At 35.0% G+C, this 16,963-nt stretch overlaps 2 protein-coding genes across 12 annotated transcripts in view; one reads left to right on the plus strand and one right to left on the minus strand.

Annotated features, from left to right (window-relative positions):
- The window catches only part of lig (ubiquitin-associated protein-like lingerer), a 42,813-nt gene extending 30,268 nt beyond the window's left edge, over window positions 1-12,545 (plus strand). For 5 of the 11 annotated variants that reach the window (XM_089739140.1, XM_089739139.1, XM_028171548.2 and 2 more), the window contains 7 exons: window positions 978-1,074; window positions 4,022-4,057; window positions 4,802-4,902; window positions 5,408-5,509; window positions 7,126-7,161; window positions 9,556-9,654; window positions 10,309-12,545. In XM_089739140.1, coding sequence (XP_089595266.1) covers window positions 978-1,074; window positions 4,022-4,057; window positions 4,802-4,902; window positions 5,408-5,509; window positions 7,126-7,161; window positions 9,556-9,645 — 462 coding nt within the window. In that variant the 3' untranslated portion in view covers window positions 9,646-9,654; window positions 10,309-12,545. The remainder of the gene's footprint in view (window positions 1-977; window positions 1,075-4,021; window positions 4,058-4,801; window positions 4,903-5,407; window positions 5,510-7,125; window positions 7,162-9,555; window positions 9,655-10,308) is intronic. The other 6 variants (XM_089739144.1, XM_089739147.1, XM_089739143.1 and 3 more) reach the window with 3 other exon arrangements.
- A 314-nt stretch (window positions 12,546-12,859) lies between these two features.
- Window positions 12,860-15,809, minus strand: 6pgl (6-phosphogluconolactonase). Its single transcript, XM_028171579.2, has 4 exons — window positions 15,563-15,809; window positions 15,097-15,297; window positions 14,285-14,565; window positions 12,860-13,872 (listed from the first exon to the last, which is right to left on the minus strand). The coding sequence occupies exons 1-4, from the start codon at window positions 15,678-15,680 to the stop codon at window positions 13,771-13,773; spliced, it is 702 nt and encodes a 233-aa protein (XP_028027380.2). The 5' UTR covers window positions 15,681-15,809; the 3' UTR covers window positions 12,860-13,770.
- Between the last annotated feature and the right edge of the window lie 1,154 nt (window positions 15,810-16,963).

The following is a 16,963-nucleotide window of genomic DNA, read 5'->3' on the forward strand; positions in this document are numbered from 1 at the left end:
CTTATATCTCGAGGTGGGTGGCGCATTTACGTTGTAGATGTCTATGGGCTCCAGTAACCGCTTAACACCAGGTGGCCTGTGAGCTCGTTCATCCATCTAAGCAATAAAAAAAAAAAAAAAAATTTTATAATTGAAGCTTCAACCTCATATCTGAAGTTCAGCAGTGTTTTGTCCGTGGGCCTGGTATATAACAATAATAGGAAGCGGAATTTGAGTCACAGATTGGCACTGCTTTGTCTTTGTTGTAACCACTAAAGTTCAATTCATGTGTGATGTGTGAACGTTGAAAAAATACACGAAGAATACTTTTCAAGTCGAGACAGTTTCACAAACAAGCAACAAAGTGCTGCTTCAGCAAGTCACAACAATAAAACAAGATTGTCCATCTCAGTATAATGTGCAAGTTTTAGGGTAAACATGAGCTTGGAAAGTCCTTTTTTAAGGGATTTTATGACCTGGTAACTAAGACTTTTAGGTCAAGTCTTATTTTAATTTTAATTGAAACTTTTTTTTATATGAATAATGATATGAAATGAAATGAGATGATATGGGATAAAAGATCATTTCAGTAAAATGGTGGTGATTTTCTGAGACTTTTTCAGTGGACTTTTTGAAGAATCCCAAGAGGTTACGTTCAGCGGCTTTGTTTCATTTTCCCACATTTAAGCACTTTCACACTAAACAGTTAATAAACCACCGTTATTAGACATTTAAATCTTAAGGAACACTAAATAGACAGAATTGTGCTGTATATGGTTATGTTTATGTAGCCGTCCAAATATGGTGAGCGAGTATTGTTAATTAAACAAGTGATAGTGTTCTGTGGACACCTTTTGTAATATTATTATTATTATAATACAGACAATACTGACGTGCTGTAGGCACAAAATAAAACAAACTTGACTCCTCGCGTTTCCGCCAAAAAGTCTGGGACGGTCGTTAGCGGCGTGTGTGTATAGAGTGCGTGTGGTCCGCAGTACGGCGGCGGCTCGGCGGTGGGCGGCGGCGGCAAGGTCGGCTCCTACGCGCAGCAGCAGCAGCCCGCCTACGACGCGCAGGACAACTACAAGCCCGGTGAGACACGCAACTATAGCCCTTGTCACACTAACAATAACAATCTGTTTCCTATTCAGCATAAAAATAATATATATTAAGTTAACGTTTCCAATTAACGAAACGGACGCGCGAGGTCAACGCACCGTCGCTACCATCCATTCGCTTTACATTGCGCGTCAGTCAAATATAGTCTGAATAAAAATAAAATGTTTATTAAGTTAATATTATATTATATTTAAATCTCTATTAATATATTAATGTAATGCATGCTGTGATTGCCTATAATTAGAGTTGCAGTTATCAATTTCTCTATACATGTCAATGTTATTTTATGTCTTACTGTAAACCCTGTCGGTAATCCTTAAATAAATAAATAAATATTTCCAATCAACGGTAGCGTGAGTTCAACGCCCCATTGCTGCCATTCATTCGAGTCACATTACGCGTCAGTTAAACTAGATGATGGCTTCTTTCTTTTTTATAACGCCATCTTGTTGTGTCTTTAAAGCAGTAAAAATAGTATTATTATTCGCCAATAGATGTCGGGAAGAGTCATAAAGTTGATTATATTATTGAAAACACGAATAAAACAACATTTTCTGAAAATAAATCGTAGCTAGATCGATTTATCGCCCCCCGAAATCCCATGTATACTAAATTTTATGAAAATCGTTGGAGCCGTTTCAGAGATTCAGATTATATATATAACTAGTCAGGTCATAAGTATTGTCACACAGTAAAAACTTTTCTTGTAGAATGCTGGCCACAAAAAAGTTTATTGAATTCGAATTTCGAATTGTTCATGAAAATAAAAATAGTATACATTTAGAATTTTACTCATTTTTAAATATGGAGTGGACGTTTAAAGAAGACCGTCTTGCAGTTATTGCGTTGCATCGTTGCGGTTACGCGCCAATTCAAATTTTTAACATACTGAAAAATTTGAATATAACCAAAAGATTCGTTTATCGTACCATCACACGATACAATGAAGACTCTAGTGTAGATGACAGGTCAAGAAGTGGTCGCCCTCGGTCTGTTAGGACTCCAGCAGTGATAAAAGCTGTGAAGGCGCGAATTCAAAGAAATCCCAAACGTAAGCAGAAACTGTTGGCCCTTCAGATGGGGTTAAGCAGAACCACGGTGAAAAGGGTGTTAAATGAAGACTTAGGGCTTCGGGAATATCGAAGAAAAACAGGACATCGTTTGAATGCTCGTCTAATGGACCTGAGACTGAAGAGATGCCGCGCTTTGTTGAAGCGGTACGCGGGAAAAAAATATCGGGAAATTCTTTTTTCGGATGAAAATTTTTTTACCGTAGAAGAGAGCTACAACAAACAAAATGATAAGGTGTACGCACACAGTAGTGAAGAAGCGAGCAACCGTATTCCGCGTGTCCAACGAGGTCATTTTCCATCCTCGCTCATGGTATGGTTGGGAGTTTCTTATTGGGGCTTAACAGAGGTACATTTTTGTGAGAAAGGTGTAAAAACGAATGCAGTTGTGTATCAAAATACAGTCCTGACGAACCTTGTGGAACCTGTTTCTCATACCATGTTCAATAACAGGCACTGGGTATTCCAACAAGATTCGGCGCCAGCTCATAGAGCGAAGAGCACACAAGACTGGCTGGCGGCGCGTGAAATCGACTTCATCCGGCACGAAGACTGGCCCTCCTCCAGTCCAGATTTGAATCCGTTAGATTACAAGATATGGCAACACTTGGAGGAAAAGGCGTGCTCAAAGCCTCATCCCAATTTGGAGTCACTCAAGACATCCTTGATTAAGGCAGCCGCCGATATTGACATGGACCTCGTTCGTGCTGCGATAGACGACTGGCCGCGCAGATTGAAGGCCTGTATTCAAAATCACGGAGGTCATTTTGAATAAACTTTAGTGTCATAAGAATCTTTGTTTTGTCAAGTTCATTTTGGTATATGAATGGTTACATAATGAATAAACTTGTTTCAATTATTTTACATTAAACATGTGACAGAATTTATGACCTGACTAGGTATTATTATGAATATACAAGAATTGCTCGTTTAAAGGTATAAGATATAGTTTGAATGAAAATAAAATGGCAAAATAAAATGGCAAAAATCATTATAGATTACTTTGTCAGATGAACAGTACATTACCTAATATACTATTTAATGTTTTATAATAACTTCGAACGTTCGACTGTTTATTAAGCAAATGTATAACTGTGAAGTGTATTATTCGTATTAGCACGATCTGTTTAGTTTTGCAATACGCTTTAACCCTTTTGACTGTTATTTAGGTCACCGGCGCCCTACGCGGCGCACTGAAGTAATTATGTCGATTTCTGTTACTAAGCGAAATGTCTAGTGTAGACTTGGAAAGACGAATCAGAAGAAACTGAGAATGTATCTATATCTAAGAGACCTAAAAGACTAAAACATAGGTACATTGATAACCAAAAGAATGCAAAGTTAGGTAATCCAAGCGCCTTAGTAACAGAATTGTTACGATATAATACATCTTGTAAAAATGAATATTTAAAAAAAAAGATGCTCGTTGAATTTCTTGCCAGTTCTTCTTAGGACGGAGGCTAGTTTTTGTGAATTGGCGGTAGTTCTTTTTGACGTTCAACAAGTATGTACTTTCTTAAGTTGAATTAGCGACCCGCCCTCGCTTCGCTTCGGAAACTGTGATTTATTATTGATTTCTCCACTATTTAATGGATGTTATTATACATATAAACCTTCCTCTTCAATCACTCGATCTATTAAAAAAACCGCATCAAAATCGTTGCATAGTTTTAAAGATTTAAGCATACATATAGGGACAGACAGAGAAAGCGACTTTGTTTTATACTATGTAGTGATAAAAAAAATTGATTTGATTTGGTTTGAAATGTACATATTTGCTTCAGTGCGCCGCGTAGGGCACCGGTGACCTACGTAGCAGTCAAAGGGTTAATAGTCTTTATTTCCACTAGCTAACAAAGGAAGACAAGGCCACGGGCCACCCGACGGTGAGTAGTTACCGCGCCGCGACCACTAATGCGCTTTAGAATTTAAGAGCTTAACAAAATCTGAATGATTTTGCACATTTATTTCATATCGTATTGTTGAGACGGTAGGTAGAAGTCTCAGTTGTATAACGGTTACCCCACATTTCGAACCGGAACGCGGGACAGCTTTGCGGCAGAAATAGCCAGCGTAGGGGTGGCCGGCTCTGGTACTAGTAGTAGAGATCATAAGATACGTTAATATTTGTCAACAACTTTTGGTAGATGAAAAGAAATTATCATCCAAAAGAATTTTAATGTTCGGTTCCAAAGTGACTGTAATTATTTAGTACAAGGTGTTTAAAGGTTGTTTTAATATGTTTTCATATAGTTAATAGAACAGTTGGGTTAGTTAGATATACAATGAATTTATGTATAATAACAGTATTGGATGGGGGAATCCCCACCTATACTGTTATTACTACCCACAGACACAGCCCACCGGATCTTCTCAGTGGGTCGCGTTTCCGATCCGGTGGTAGATTTTGCGAAGCACTGCTCTTGCTAGGGTTCTTGTTAGCAACGTCGTCAGGTTTGAGCCCCGTGAGCTCACCTACACGTTAGGGCGAAGCTGATATAGCCTCCCAAGGCTCTCAGCATAGGAATAAATAAATAAAAAAGTGTTAATTGATCTGCGAGAGCCGCGCCGAGGTGAGCGCGCACGAAGCGCCTTAACCATTTTGTTTTATGTATAGATTTGTTTCGCAGGCGCGCAGTACACTGGCGCGGCCGGCAAGACCGCGGGCGCCGCCGCCGACCTGGGCGCCGCAATGTACGCCAAGACGCACGTCACGCTCAACAAGGTTAACGTGAGTACACCAACGCGCCTCTCTAACAAAACAATACAAGCTTCATGTTTATCGCAAGCGAGTGTATAATTGAAGACATGAGTGGATGAAGGGAGTTTGATACTATTTGGTAATTTTGAGAAAACGGGCAACCAACTTTTTTACTTGTACTTTTCCTTAATCACATGCAATTTCTAAAAATAGCCTTTAAACCCGTAGTTTTAAGTTCTAATATGGTATATATGCACATAACACCGTAATTCAATCTAAAATGTTTTCTCATGTTTTCATTTATTTTTGAGTTTAATTCTAACTGGAGTATAATCCAGAATAAGTAAATAATGTTAATAAACTTTAAATACATTTTACATTTTTAATTCGGTCTAATATCTCAAATTGAAAAGACGACTGGTCCAGTTAATGTTAAAACTTGATAATAAACACAGTGGTTTGATTCCTATTTGTGACAGTATTTTTGTATGAGATTTTGCTTTATAATGTTGAAATTATGAATAACCCTTTGCAGAGTTACGACAAGGCGACGTTCCAGAGCGGCACCCCGCCGCCCTTCGGCGCCTCGCACCTGTACATCCCCGCGCCGCCGCACCACCACCACCACCACCACCAGGTACCGCCACGCACGCGCCCGCGGACCGCACCACACGACAACACGCACATGTGACTCGATGCCGGACCCCGTAACGATCACACACGACAAGCTAATCGTCTCGAATCAAAATAAAACTCAGTCCGATTCAATATCAACAGCACGAAAGGTGTTCAACGTTAACTATTAATCTAATTACGATGAAAAAGGTATCTCAGCGGTATCTCTGGTATCGCATTTGTTGGAACTTAAAATACATATCGGTTTTTGGCATTAAAAGTGTACAATTTCCAAAAATATTCGAAATTGAGTTAATATGCAGATTCATTTGGTATCATCACCAGTATTTTTCTCATAAACACCGTCAAAAGAGCGTAGTTTAGTTTTAGTTTTTTTTTTTTTTAGTTTACCTATATTTTGTTTACTACTAACAAAGTTAATACATAATTTTATCTTACTTTAAAATACAGATATAATGTAACTGGTAAAAAAAAAATGTTACTGTGTATGCGTACAAAAACTACCAAAAAAAAAGAAATCGGTCAACGAGCACTACTGCAACCGCACCGACACTTCTCTCGCAGCAACCTTACGCACAACACCTGTGTACCTGTACATTGTCACGGCCGTTATTTCAAATATAATTTGGAAGGAAAAATAAAACATTCATTTCGTTTGTACACCACTGCTTGCCTCCTCTTCCTCGCCAACAGTTACAAAGATGATTAATATTAACAATATCACATGTTAAACACTTTAAAACACTCTCCTGTAAAATTAGTAAATTTTGAGATGATACAGTTTTAATGCGAGAAGACGATATATGGGTTTATTTTAGTTCCAAGTAACTCGTCAAAGCCACCGGCGCGGCCTGGTCATTGATCTCGACATGTTTACTATTAATGTGGGTAGAGTTAGCAAAAAAAATATTATATTTAATTTTAAAGTTGTGGTGTCTTTTCTGGATCGGACTGGGTTTTGTTCACACATGAAACCGATGGAATGTTTCTTATTCTCTCAAAGTCACGTTTAAATACCTACTCAAATATTTAATTTATGTATAATTTTTATTTATAATATTTATTTATGTGTATATGTGTATATATAAATGGTGACGTTGAATAAATATTTGAAAGTTGATAATAGTAGCGATTTTTTTTCTTGTCAATCATCAAAGACGGTTTTGTCGCCCCCAAGAAAACTATTAACTATCACGGCGGTCGATATCTCGGGTCAGCTTTGTACAAAGAAAAAGGAAATATCTCGAATTTTTATATAATATTTCTATAACGTATGTTGTGCCCTGTCTTCGCCTTCGAGATAGGTCCCCCATCAGTCGTGTCCCTGACGCTGACGGTACAACAATATTCATCACGTTGCTTCTTTCTCAACCAGGAATTCAAAATGGCTTTAATTTACTTAAATACACCATGTGTACACACCCTGTATAATCGAATACAGTAAGGCAAGTCAAATAAGTGACTAATAAATATGGGTGGATTTTTTTCGATATATTTTTTTTTTTCAATAAAATTCACACGTCAACTACCCCGCAGTCTGCATGGAATTACAAAATGAGAGTGTGTGTGTTTTCGTTTATATACTTTATATATTACATAGTCTGCTTTCGTTTGTAGATGGATGTTCGGGTGAACAATAATCATAATAGGCGGGTAAGTTCTATAAATATAGAATATATGTTTATGTTCCATGAAACACGTTTATTAAATGGAACGGTATAAAAAAAAAAAGAGTTCTTAATTACGATAGTAAAAAAAATGCAGTCGAATTGAGAACCTCCTCCTTTTTTGAAGTCGATTAATAAAACCACGTTCGAAAAAACAATGAATTCATTGATTGACATAATTTCTAATAATTGATATAATTTCCACTAATTGAAAATGAAAAGCTTGATTTGGTTTATCTCTTTTCCCTATTTTATAAAGATTTGTCAAAAAAGAATATTATAGTTAATTGTTTTATACTGATGCATTGGCAAGGACTAACGGTCCCATCCCTAGAGCCCTCGTAATCGTTAAGAGGACTGATTAGATAGGAAATTAAGTTTTGTATTTTGAAAATATGACTAGTCCGAACCTGACTAACCGAATATCAGAATACCATTCCATCTAGTAAAATTGTGTTTTTTATAACGCACATTATATAGCCATATATTATATACACGCCTCTCATATATTATGTGTAACAACGCTTTCAATAAATATATAATAAACACATTACATTTACCCGCCTTTCGTATGCATGTGTTATATATTATATATTGTCATTATATATCTCTATCTACATATTTGTTATTGATAACTTTCACTGTATCAACTCCAAACAAATGTGTCTTGTTTGAAAAGCCTACACATGATTAAATTTAATTTTTAGACTCTGTATTGAAATGTCTTTAAACTTATTTAGGTGCTTTCTGCTGGTTGTGTGATAACAATTATCTCATCTAATTTTTTACAATTCCTGACCACACTAACTATGAGAAGAAATGTGACTCATGTTAAAAAGATATTTTCTGATTGAATACTTAACAAATTCGATTAAAATCAAACCACATAAGCTTAGTTTGATACAGTGTCAGTTATCAATTTATGGTGTTGTTAGATAGAGTGGCTAAATTAAGCTTAAAAGCTAAAATAAGCGTGCTGATGTCGAGCTTTAAATTGGGAGTAATGCTGTCTGCAGACGTCACAGTAAAGCGACTGTGGTGAATTTTCATGACTTGTGTTGCCTAATATAAATTTTCAATGTTACCAAGACAAAAAATTACCCTGTACTTCTGTTGATGACTTTCGATCTTTCAAATACACATCTCTGAAATAAGTATGTCCTCGAAGTTAATTGGAACGTAAAAGTAGCTAAGTGCTAGTAAATATCTGTGGCTACCAGACATTCAAGTCATAAATCACTCGGGTTTTTCTGAGAGAGTTATCTGATTTGTGTGCTTTTTATTTTTTTCCGGAATGAACAATTATTAAAACTGTTGTTATCAGTGCTTACCAATATTTGTCAAGTGACTACAAATAGCTTTAGTACTATTCGTCGCGTTAGATTGGCAATACTATTAATTTCAATAGTTCTACTACAGTAAGGTGTCTGCCTGTATATATTTAACACTAGATTGTCAGTTGTTTGGTATAGGATGAATTTTCTTGAACGTCAAAATTTTGTAAATGAATTGAATTATCTATAATTCGAACTAATTAATGGGAAGGGTAAATAATTCATATATGTATACATTTTAAAATTTTATTAAAAATCAACATAAGTTCATGAATAAGAGTAATAATGAGTTGAATCAGGTTGGCTCATTCTGGCAATCCAGTGCTTAAAACATTATGCCAATCTCTTAGTTAATAAAACTTGTAAGTGATTGTGAAAATGACGCCTCCCCAATTCGCTTTGAAACTTTTATAAGCAATTGTATAAGAATTTTCTTTAGACGTTAAAAATATTGTTATCCATGTTGATTACAAACTTCTATTTTAACACACTGAGTATTGAAGTGGAATCCTTGGAACTTTAATGTTTGTTTTAAATCTGAATCATTGAAATGTGTAAGCGCTTTCCTGTCAACTTTTGAAGTAAACAAACAATTGCTTAACTTTCATTTTACGAATACAAAAGGCTTTCTATTCTAACATGAAAAAGCTTATGGGTAGCGTTGAATTACTGATTTCACTTTCAAAAGTCACATTTATACTTCTTATTTTATTGTGAACATTTTAGTGGATTTACGCCCCGGTTAATTAATAATAGCTAATAATAATAGTACTCGCGTAGCTCGCGTATGGAAACGACTGATCCCAACAAAGATATGAGCTGGAAAATTAAATGAAATTAATTTAATTTTTTTCATAATTACACAGCTCAAAAAAATATATAAGCTGTAACATACCTACTAATCATGTTGTATGGTTTGTCAGTCATTCCCAAATGTATGATATTTGTCTAATAAATAATTACAACATGTGACGTTTAAAAGTGAAAATATTTGTTTTAATGTAAACAACAATAATAAATCTAATACGGTATTAACGTTTGCACAGGAGAGTGGTTCGGGGGGGGCTCGCTCATCGTCAAGCAAACCTGCCGCCAGCAAGCCGAACTACTCACAGTCGTACTGGGCGCCCAACTAGCTGCTACAGGTACGCGTTGGATGTTCTAATGCTTTTCTAATCCGTGGGTCGTGGAACTTGATCCGATTGCATCTAAGCAATCGGATCAAGATACCACCACCCTGTCTATATCTGCCGTGAAACAGTAATGCGTTTCGGTTTGAAGGGCGGGGCAGCCGTTGTAACTATACTTGAGACCTTAGAACTTATATCTCAAGGTGGTTGGCGCATTTACGTTGTAGATGTGTATGGGCTCCAGTAACCACTTAACACCAGGTGGGCTGTGAGCTCGTCCACCCAACTAAGCAATAAAACGAAAAAGTTAACATCAAAATATTTTGTACTTTAATTGCAATCCATTGATTTGACTTAACTGAGAGAATTACAAGAGCTTAATAGTCTGGTGGTTCAATTGAAGATATACACACTTAGTTCATAATAATATGACATTCTTCGCCTAATGAAATCTAAAATTCGCTTCCGGTTTTTATCATTGGGTTCACTAACACTCTCTCTCTATTCCAAATAAATAATGGCCCGTTTCATATTAAAGAAATGTATATATGTATTAAGATACATTTCTTATATTAGATACAGATATTTATTTAAATATCTTAATAGATTTAATCAGATAATTTCATCAGGTCAATTATCAGTAATAATTCAATAAACTTTTTCCCACAGACACGGAGTTCGTCAGTAGCGAGACGCATGTACATAGATAACGGAGCGTCCCTAACAGACAAATTGAAGCTTCAATTGCTACTGCTGGCGTTGTCTCGCTGAACACCAACCGAACAAGGAATGTTACATCAAACAACTCGGAAATGTCGCCCCCCTTCGGACGACGTGGAACTGTTACAATATTGTCAGCCGATAACATCGATTTTCGCGTGTCGCATACACGAGGGAGCCTCGCGTTTGTATAGTTCATTTAGACTATTCTGGAAAGTGAATGGAATGAACGCGGGACCGAATCGTGGAAGTGTCGAGCCGTATAAGGTGACGATATCTACAAAAAAAAAACAATTATCCTAATTACATTCGCAGATATGACGTTCGTACGAACTTTTTGTCGTCACTTGACAGCTGTCAGTATTATCTTACGTCACTGCGATGATTGTTTGGTAAAATGGAATTGCCTATGCGGTTTTCTTTTTCTTAATTCACACCGTAACTATGCATTGTATGTAAAAAGTATTTTCGTCTAATAAGTATGTACAAAATAGTCACAATACGCGATATTCTATGGAATTAATTGAGTCACTGAAATGTAAATTACACAACAAAAGCATTGTTGAATATTTTTTAAAGCATTTTTTTGTAATTCCTCGATAGCGAAGTTTTGTTTTGATATTATAATGACGCGATTTCTAAATAAACCACACCTAATGTCGCATTTCGTCGAACAAAAATACTACGAGTGTTTTTTTTTTGTTGTGGGTGTTTTATTTTTACGAATGAAATGTAGACATTTATACACGCACATTAACATTATGCTGTAAGTTGATTCGGTAGCTGAACGATATGAATAAGACCACGGTTTTAATAGTGTCATGTCCCTTTCTCATTTATTGCGTTAATATTAGCGGTAGGCAGCGGCTTGGCTCTGCCCCTGGCATTGCTGAAGTCTATGGGCGACGGTAACCGCTCACCATCAGGTGGGCCGTATGCTCGTCTGCCTACAAGGGCAACAAAAAAAAAGTAAAGTACCGTAAATTAACATGCAATACATGCTATTAAAAATGCAATATAAAAAATAAAATAAGATATTCGTAACAGCAAATGTAAAAGAGGGAAAAATAAATCTTCTATGTGCATTGGTTATAAATAATGGTACATTTGAAATTTTGTGATAAAACACAATGACAGTAACAATCTATAATTAATATCAAATAATTACTGTTGATGTATCAAAGATTTAGATTGATTCGAAGAGTAAAATGGTTGTGCTAGAATTTGAACGTTACTGACAAAGAAAACCAGATTGTTTTTTAAATAAAGAAATTAAAACATTTGTGTTTAAAGTTCTACGGACAATGATCTATTAAAATCTGGTTTGGTATCAGCTTTCGAATGTAAAGGTTGCCTGAAAAAGTTGAATTTCAATTGCCATGAGTTTGAAAAATGCTTAGTAGAAATAATAATTAAGATCCGCTTCAATACAGTGTATTTTTGAATGTTGTATTTTATTCTTAAACACATGGCCATTAAAAAGGTGGCCCCTGTCTTTTAGGTAACTTTCGTAAATGACTTTTTCATTTTAAAATATGCAAATGAAATGTGTTCTGTGGTAAAAAAAAAACTGTCAAATTATTGTCTATGCGTAGGTGTCTTTCGATGTTACAATACTAAAATAATGCTCGGATGTAGTAGTACCTAAGCCGTTATAGTGTATTCAAAGAAGAGCTGTTTCCTTGTAATGACGTTTCGTAACATTCCTTGTGCACTATTCTTTTTTTTTTTTTCGAAATCGATAATGTAAAATATTGAATCGTACATAATTTTTTTGTTTTAAAATAAAATTTATAGTCTACAAAGCGTCGGAGCGTGTTATAAAATCATCTCAAACTTAATGATAAGCTTTGTGTAATTATTATGATTTATTTGTTTTTTTTTTTGTACCCTCGTCTCCGATGCTGCATTCTCAAGTTCTGATAACTGTAGGGTTAGCTAAATTAACCGTAGTTTCGTATGTAATATCTTTTATAAATATGTATTTGTAAGTGCGGCGGTGCGCCATGTGCACTAAGCCGTCCCGTAATGTATTTAGTTGACGAACTTGTAATATTATTAAAATTACGGAAATAAATAAAAATGAATGTTAGGTCGATAATATTAGTCGAGGTCCTTTTTTTATGTGAATGGATGATCTCGCCAGCGTACGAAGCTGTGAGAAATACACATATTGAGAAAATAAATTTGTTTGTTTCTTTTTTTGAATATAAACTAGCTGAGTCCCGCGATGTTACTTGCGGTTATTGTCGTACCGCGGGTGGCCGTTTGCAGTTGGAACAGCGCCCCTAGCGGCGAACGTTCCAACCGCATACAAATTTGAATTAACTTTTACGCTATCGAGAACGATAAATAACTCGCACTAAGCACACTGATATGTCAAAAGGAAATAAAAAACTGAATTTTAATAATTATTCATTCAAAAGTAAACAAAGCCTGAACTAAATCTACGATTATATTTATTTCTTAAATTTTGAAAACTGAAAATCAAACTTCAATATGAATCAGACCCATTCATTTATTATAAACGACTTTCATCTCTCAGTAGAGTAACTGTATACCTTTTACCTTAACCGCAAACATTACCTACATTTTAATTATAATTTTTTAACATTATTTGTACCAAGTTTAAGATTTCATTTTACGCTAACGTAAACATATTGTAATTTATTGAACTCCTGTATAATATTTTATTAGGTAATACTATAAATGCAATATTATACATATTCATGTAAATACATAATTATTTTTATAAAATTAATATTCTATATTAATTCCAAATTGTTTTTACCACAAATATATTACACAGTTCTTAAGGTCATCAGATAACAAGGCACTTGACCGGCACATAATTTAATATGACATCATAGCAACGTGTAAAAAGCACCATTAATATAAATATATTTATACATATTCCCTTTATCCTAAATACATTTTGTCGTTGTATATTTATTTTTGAAATGTAGGTGATGTTTGAACCTTCCTTATTTAAATGAACTGATCAATACACAACATTGAGAAAAAGCTGCACAATATTATATCATGATTTTTTCATTTATTTTCTAAAGCAGTTTTTAGGACAAAAAAAGTATCCAAGACTATCCTGTGTGATTTTGTTATGAGACAGCCATGTTTTTGACTACAATCTCGTATTCGTTTTTGTTATCTTTGTAGACAGACCAGCATACACACCACACCCTGTGGGCCCATCTGGTAGGATGTGTTCATCATCGGATATTACAGCAACTGAAGTAATGATTATTTTTCTTGTGTTTTTTTTCCAGATAATATTTAAAGCCTTAAGAAGTTGATTTTTTTAAATGAATTTGCATGATCTGCTCTGTTTTTACATGATATGATACCAACAGAATAGCACAAGTTTGTTCCTTGCAGTCATGACCTAGTCGTATTTTACAAATGTACAGCTGCTTCTTCGTCTAGTATCCAATATAAAGAGCCGTCTGTCGGCTTCACTCGACCAGCTGGTAAATCTTCTTTGTCTTTTAGAATACGCTGTAATAATTAAAAGTTATTCAAAAATCTTAGTTTTGATTTTTTTAAATGCTAAGTGAAATTATGGCAGACCGTGCAAATGATTGTACGAGCTACGAAAGTACATCAATAGCTTATCTGCTTATGGACTTTTTTTTATTGCTTAGAACGGTGGACGAGCTCACAGCCAGCCTGGTGTTAAGTGGTTACTGGAGCCTATAGACATCTACAATGTCTATAGGCGTCACCCAATTTGAGATATACGTTCTAAGGTCTCAAGTAGTCATAACGGCCCCACCCATCAAACCGAAGCGCATTACTGCTTCACAGCAGAAATAGGCAGGGTGGTGTTACCTACCTATGCGGACTCATAAGAGGTCTTACCAGTAGTAGACGCTTTAAGAAATTCATGAAAGTTTTAAAAACTACTCACTTTAGCCATTTCTGACTTCCCTGCCCCAGAAATAGCAAAAATACAATTCCTTGCTCCATTTATAACTGGATAAGTTAATGTGATTCTCTCCGGTGGAGATTTTGGGGAATCTGTTATAGCCGCTACCTTATCTTCTGTTTCTTCAAGCAATTTGTGACCTGGGAACAGGGAACATGTGTGTCCATCTGGCCCCATACCAAGTAGTAGCAAGTCAAATTTGAAATCATCTCCACCAAAGACTTTTCTTAACTTTTCAATGTAATCCTTTGCTGTTTCTTGAGCTGCAAGGATTTTTTATTTGTTAAAGGAATTCAATTAATAAAGCTTTGTATAATTTTACTAAGTAATGTGATTATTGCAAAGTAGAAGTGAATCATATCATCATCATCATCATCATGCTTTCCTATTACCCTCTGCTGGGGTGTAGGGCTCGAATCAAATTTTTCCATTTGTAATAGTGAATAATAATAGATAATAATAATAATAATAATAATAATAATAGAAGTGAATCATATAATTTTTTTTATTTAAATCACAATGTTACCTATATTGGAGTTGATAGATATAGAAACTCCTTATCAAAAAAAAGGAAAACATATACATAGACAGCAGTGACAATAAGTGTCTTAAAAAAAGTGAAAAAGTGTCTGTCGGTTCGTGAAGTAAAATAAAATAACAAAGCTGTGATTTCAATAAAACATCTACGTAACTAATTCTATTTTATAAGTGTTTTAGCGTATTATTTCGTAACTGCCTGCACTCTGCGATTTAAAGATTCGACTCTGCTACGAAGAACTTGAAATTATATCAACCTGTAGCTCCTTGTTTGATTGTTATAAACTGGCTCTCCTTTAATTCAGTCTTAGGGATTAAATCTTTCTTGTATATTCCGAATGTAGAATCGCTGCTGTCTTCAGGTACTACTCTTTCATCACAGAAGGCTAGAGTCCACTTAGACCAGTCCGTTTCAACTTGTGGTAAGCCTTCACATAAATATTTGACGACAGAGCCGCCTGAATTAAAAAAAAAGTTAATTAGGCAAATAAATGCGATTATATTGGAACGATTGAAATTTTTAAAAATAGACGTGTTATCCTTTGCCTTTTCGTCTTATTTATTATTTACATATAGTTATTTTTTTATGTTGTAAAACAGACTTCCAATAGATTCAAAAGCTCTTGTACAGTTCTAAAGCTCTAAAACATATTGTACAGTACAGTTGAATTATTGTTTTTGTTTTGAAGGTTTTTAATGAAAAAATAATCAGTAAGTACGTACCAGAAAGTCCAACTACGAATTTATTTCTATTCAAGATCGCGTCGTTTGAAATCTTTTGAATGTATGTCGATAGTTTTTTGATGATTTCTTCTTCATCAATAACTTTGATGATCGTCATTGTAATTTAAACGACAATAGTATAATTCATAGAAATATACAAAAACTTTTGTTTTTCTTGATAATAATTATAGGTTATTATTATCACTGCCGAGTCTTATCATTCTTATCAAGTTGTCGGCCGTAGATTACTAATTTTTTTTAGGGATTTTATGACCTGGTAACTAAGACCTTTAAGTCATGTCTTATTTTAATTTATATTCATATTTTTATGAAAAATGATAATATGGAGATAAATGAAATGAAATGAAGATGATTAATTTGAGACATTAATCAACTGGGATGAAATTAAATGTAATGAGATGATATAGAATGTAATGAGATGGTGGTCATTTACTGAGGTTTTTCAGTGGACTTTTTGGAGGATCCCGAGAAGTGACGTCCAGCGGCTTTGTTTCATTTTCCCGCATTCGTGCACTTTCACAAATATTAAACAGTTAATAAACCACCGTTATTACACATTTAAACCTGAAGAAACACTAAATAGACAAAATAAAATAAATCACACAATTTTACTCCTCGCGTTCCCGCCAAAAAGTTCCAGATTACTATTTTAAAGATATTACAGTTTACACATTATTATGTCAATGTAAATAAAATTATTTACATTGACATAATATATATATTACACATTTATTTAAAACTTAATAATTACGACCGGTCCGAAATAGTCCGAATTAATTCCTATGCGCGCCGGAACTTATCCTCCAAATTATCTCATACTTAATTGACTGCTGTGGCTGCGTTTATTATTCCTATTCTATAGTACCATTGTACATGGGCCCGAAAATACCCGACAACCACTTCTATAGAAAACCGTTTTCCTTGGAAGCGAATTATTACCGGTGGCCGGATGGGAGGCCTTTAAAGTTTCACTAGGACAAGTGGGCGAGCACGGGCTCAGCCAGGAAAAACCGTTTTTTGACGCTCGCGTTAGACGGAAGTAGAGAAGTAATTCGGCGCGTTTATTTAAAATCTGCCCGGGATTATCCTTATCAGTAGAAGGGAATCAAAGTGCTTTATTACGGCGTGACAAGACAAGCGCCTTGAACCTCAGTAAGAAGACAGTATCAAAAACTGTAATTACTTTAGTGGTTACGTTTGGTACTCTGATAATGGATTGTAACAATGGTCAGTTGTTTTGTTTGGTTGGAGTGTTATCAGAAACTTTATAGGTTACGAAAGCTTTTTGTATTAATAAGGATCATAAAACGATCTCGTTACTTATGAATAGATTAGAAATAGTATAAAATCATTTTTATTTATTTCCTCTACATTTCATTT

Source organism: Bombyx mandarina, chromosome 28, assembly GCF_030267445.1.
Source record: "Bombyx mandarina strain Sakado chromosome 28, ASM3026744v2".
NCBI lineage: Eukaryota > Metazoa > Arthropoda > Insecta > Lepidoptera > Bombycidae > Bombyx > Bombyx mandarina.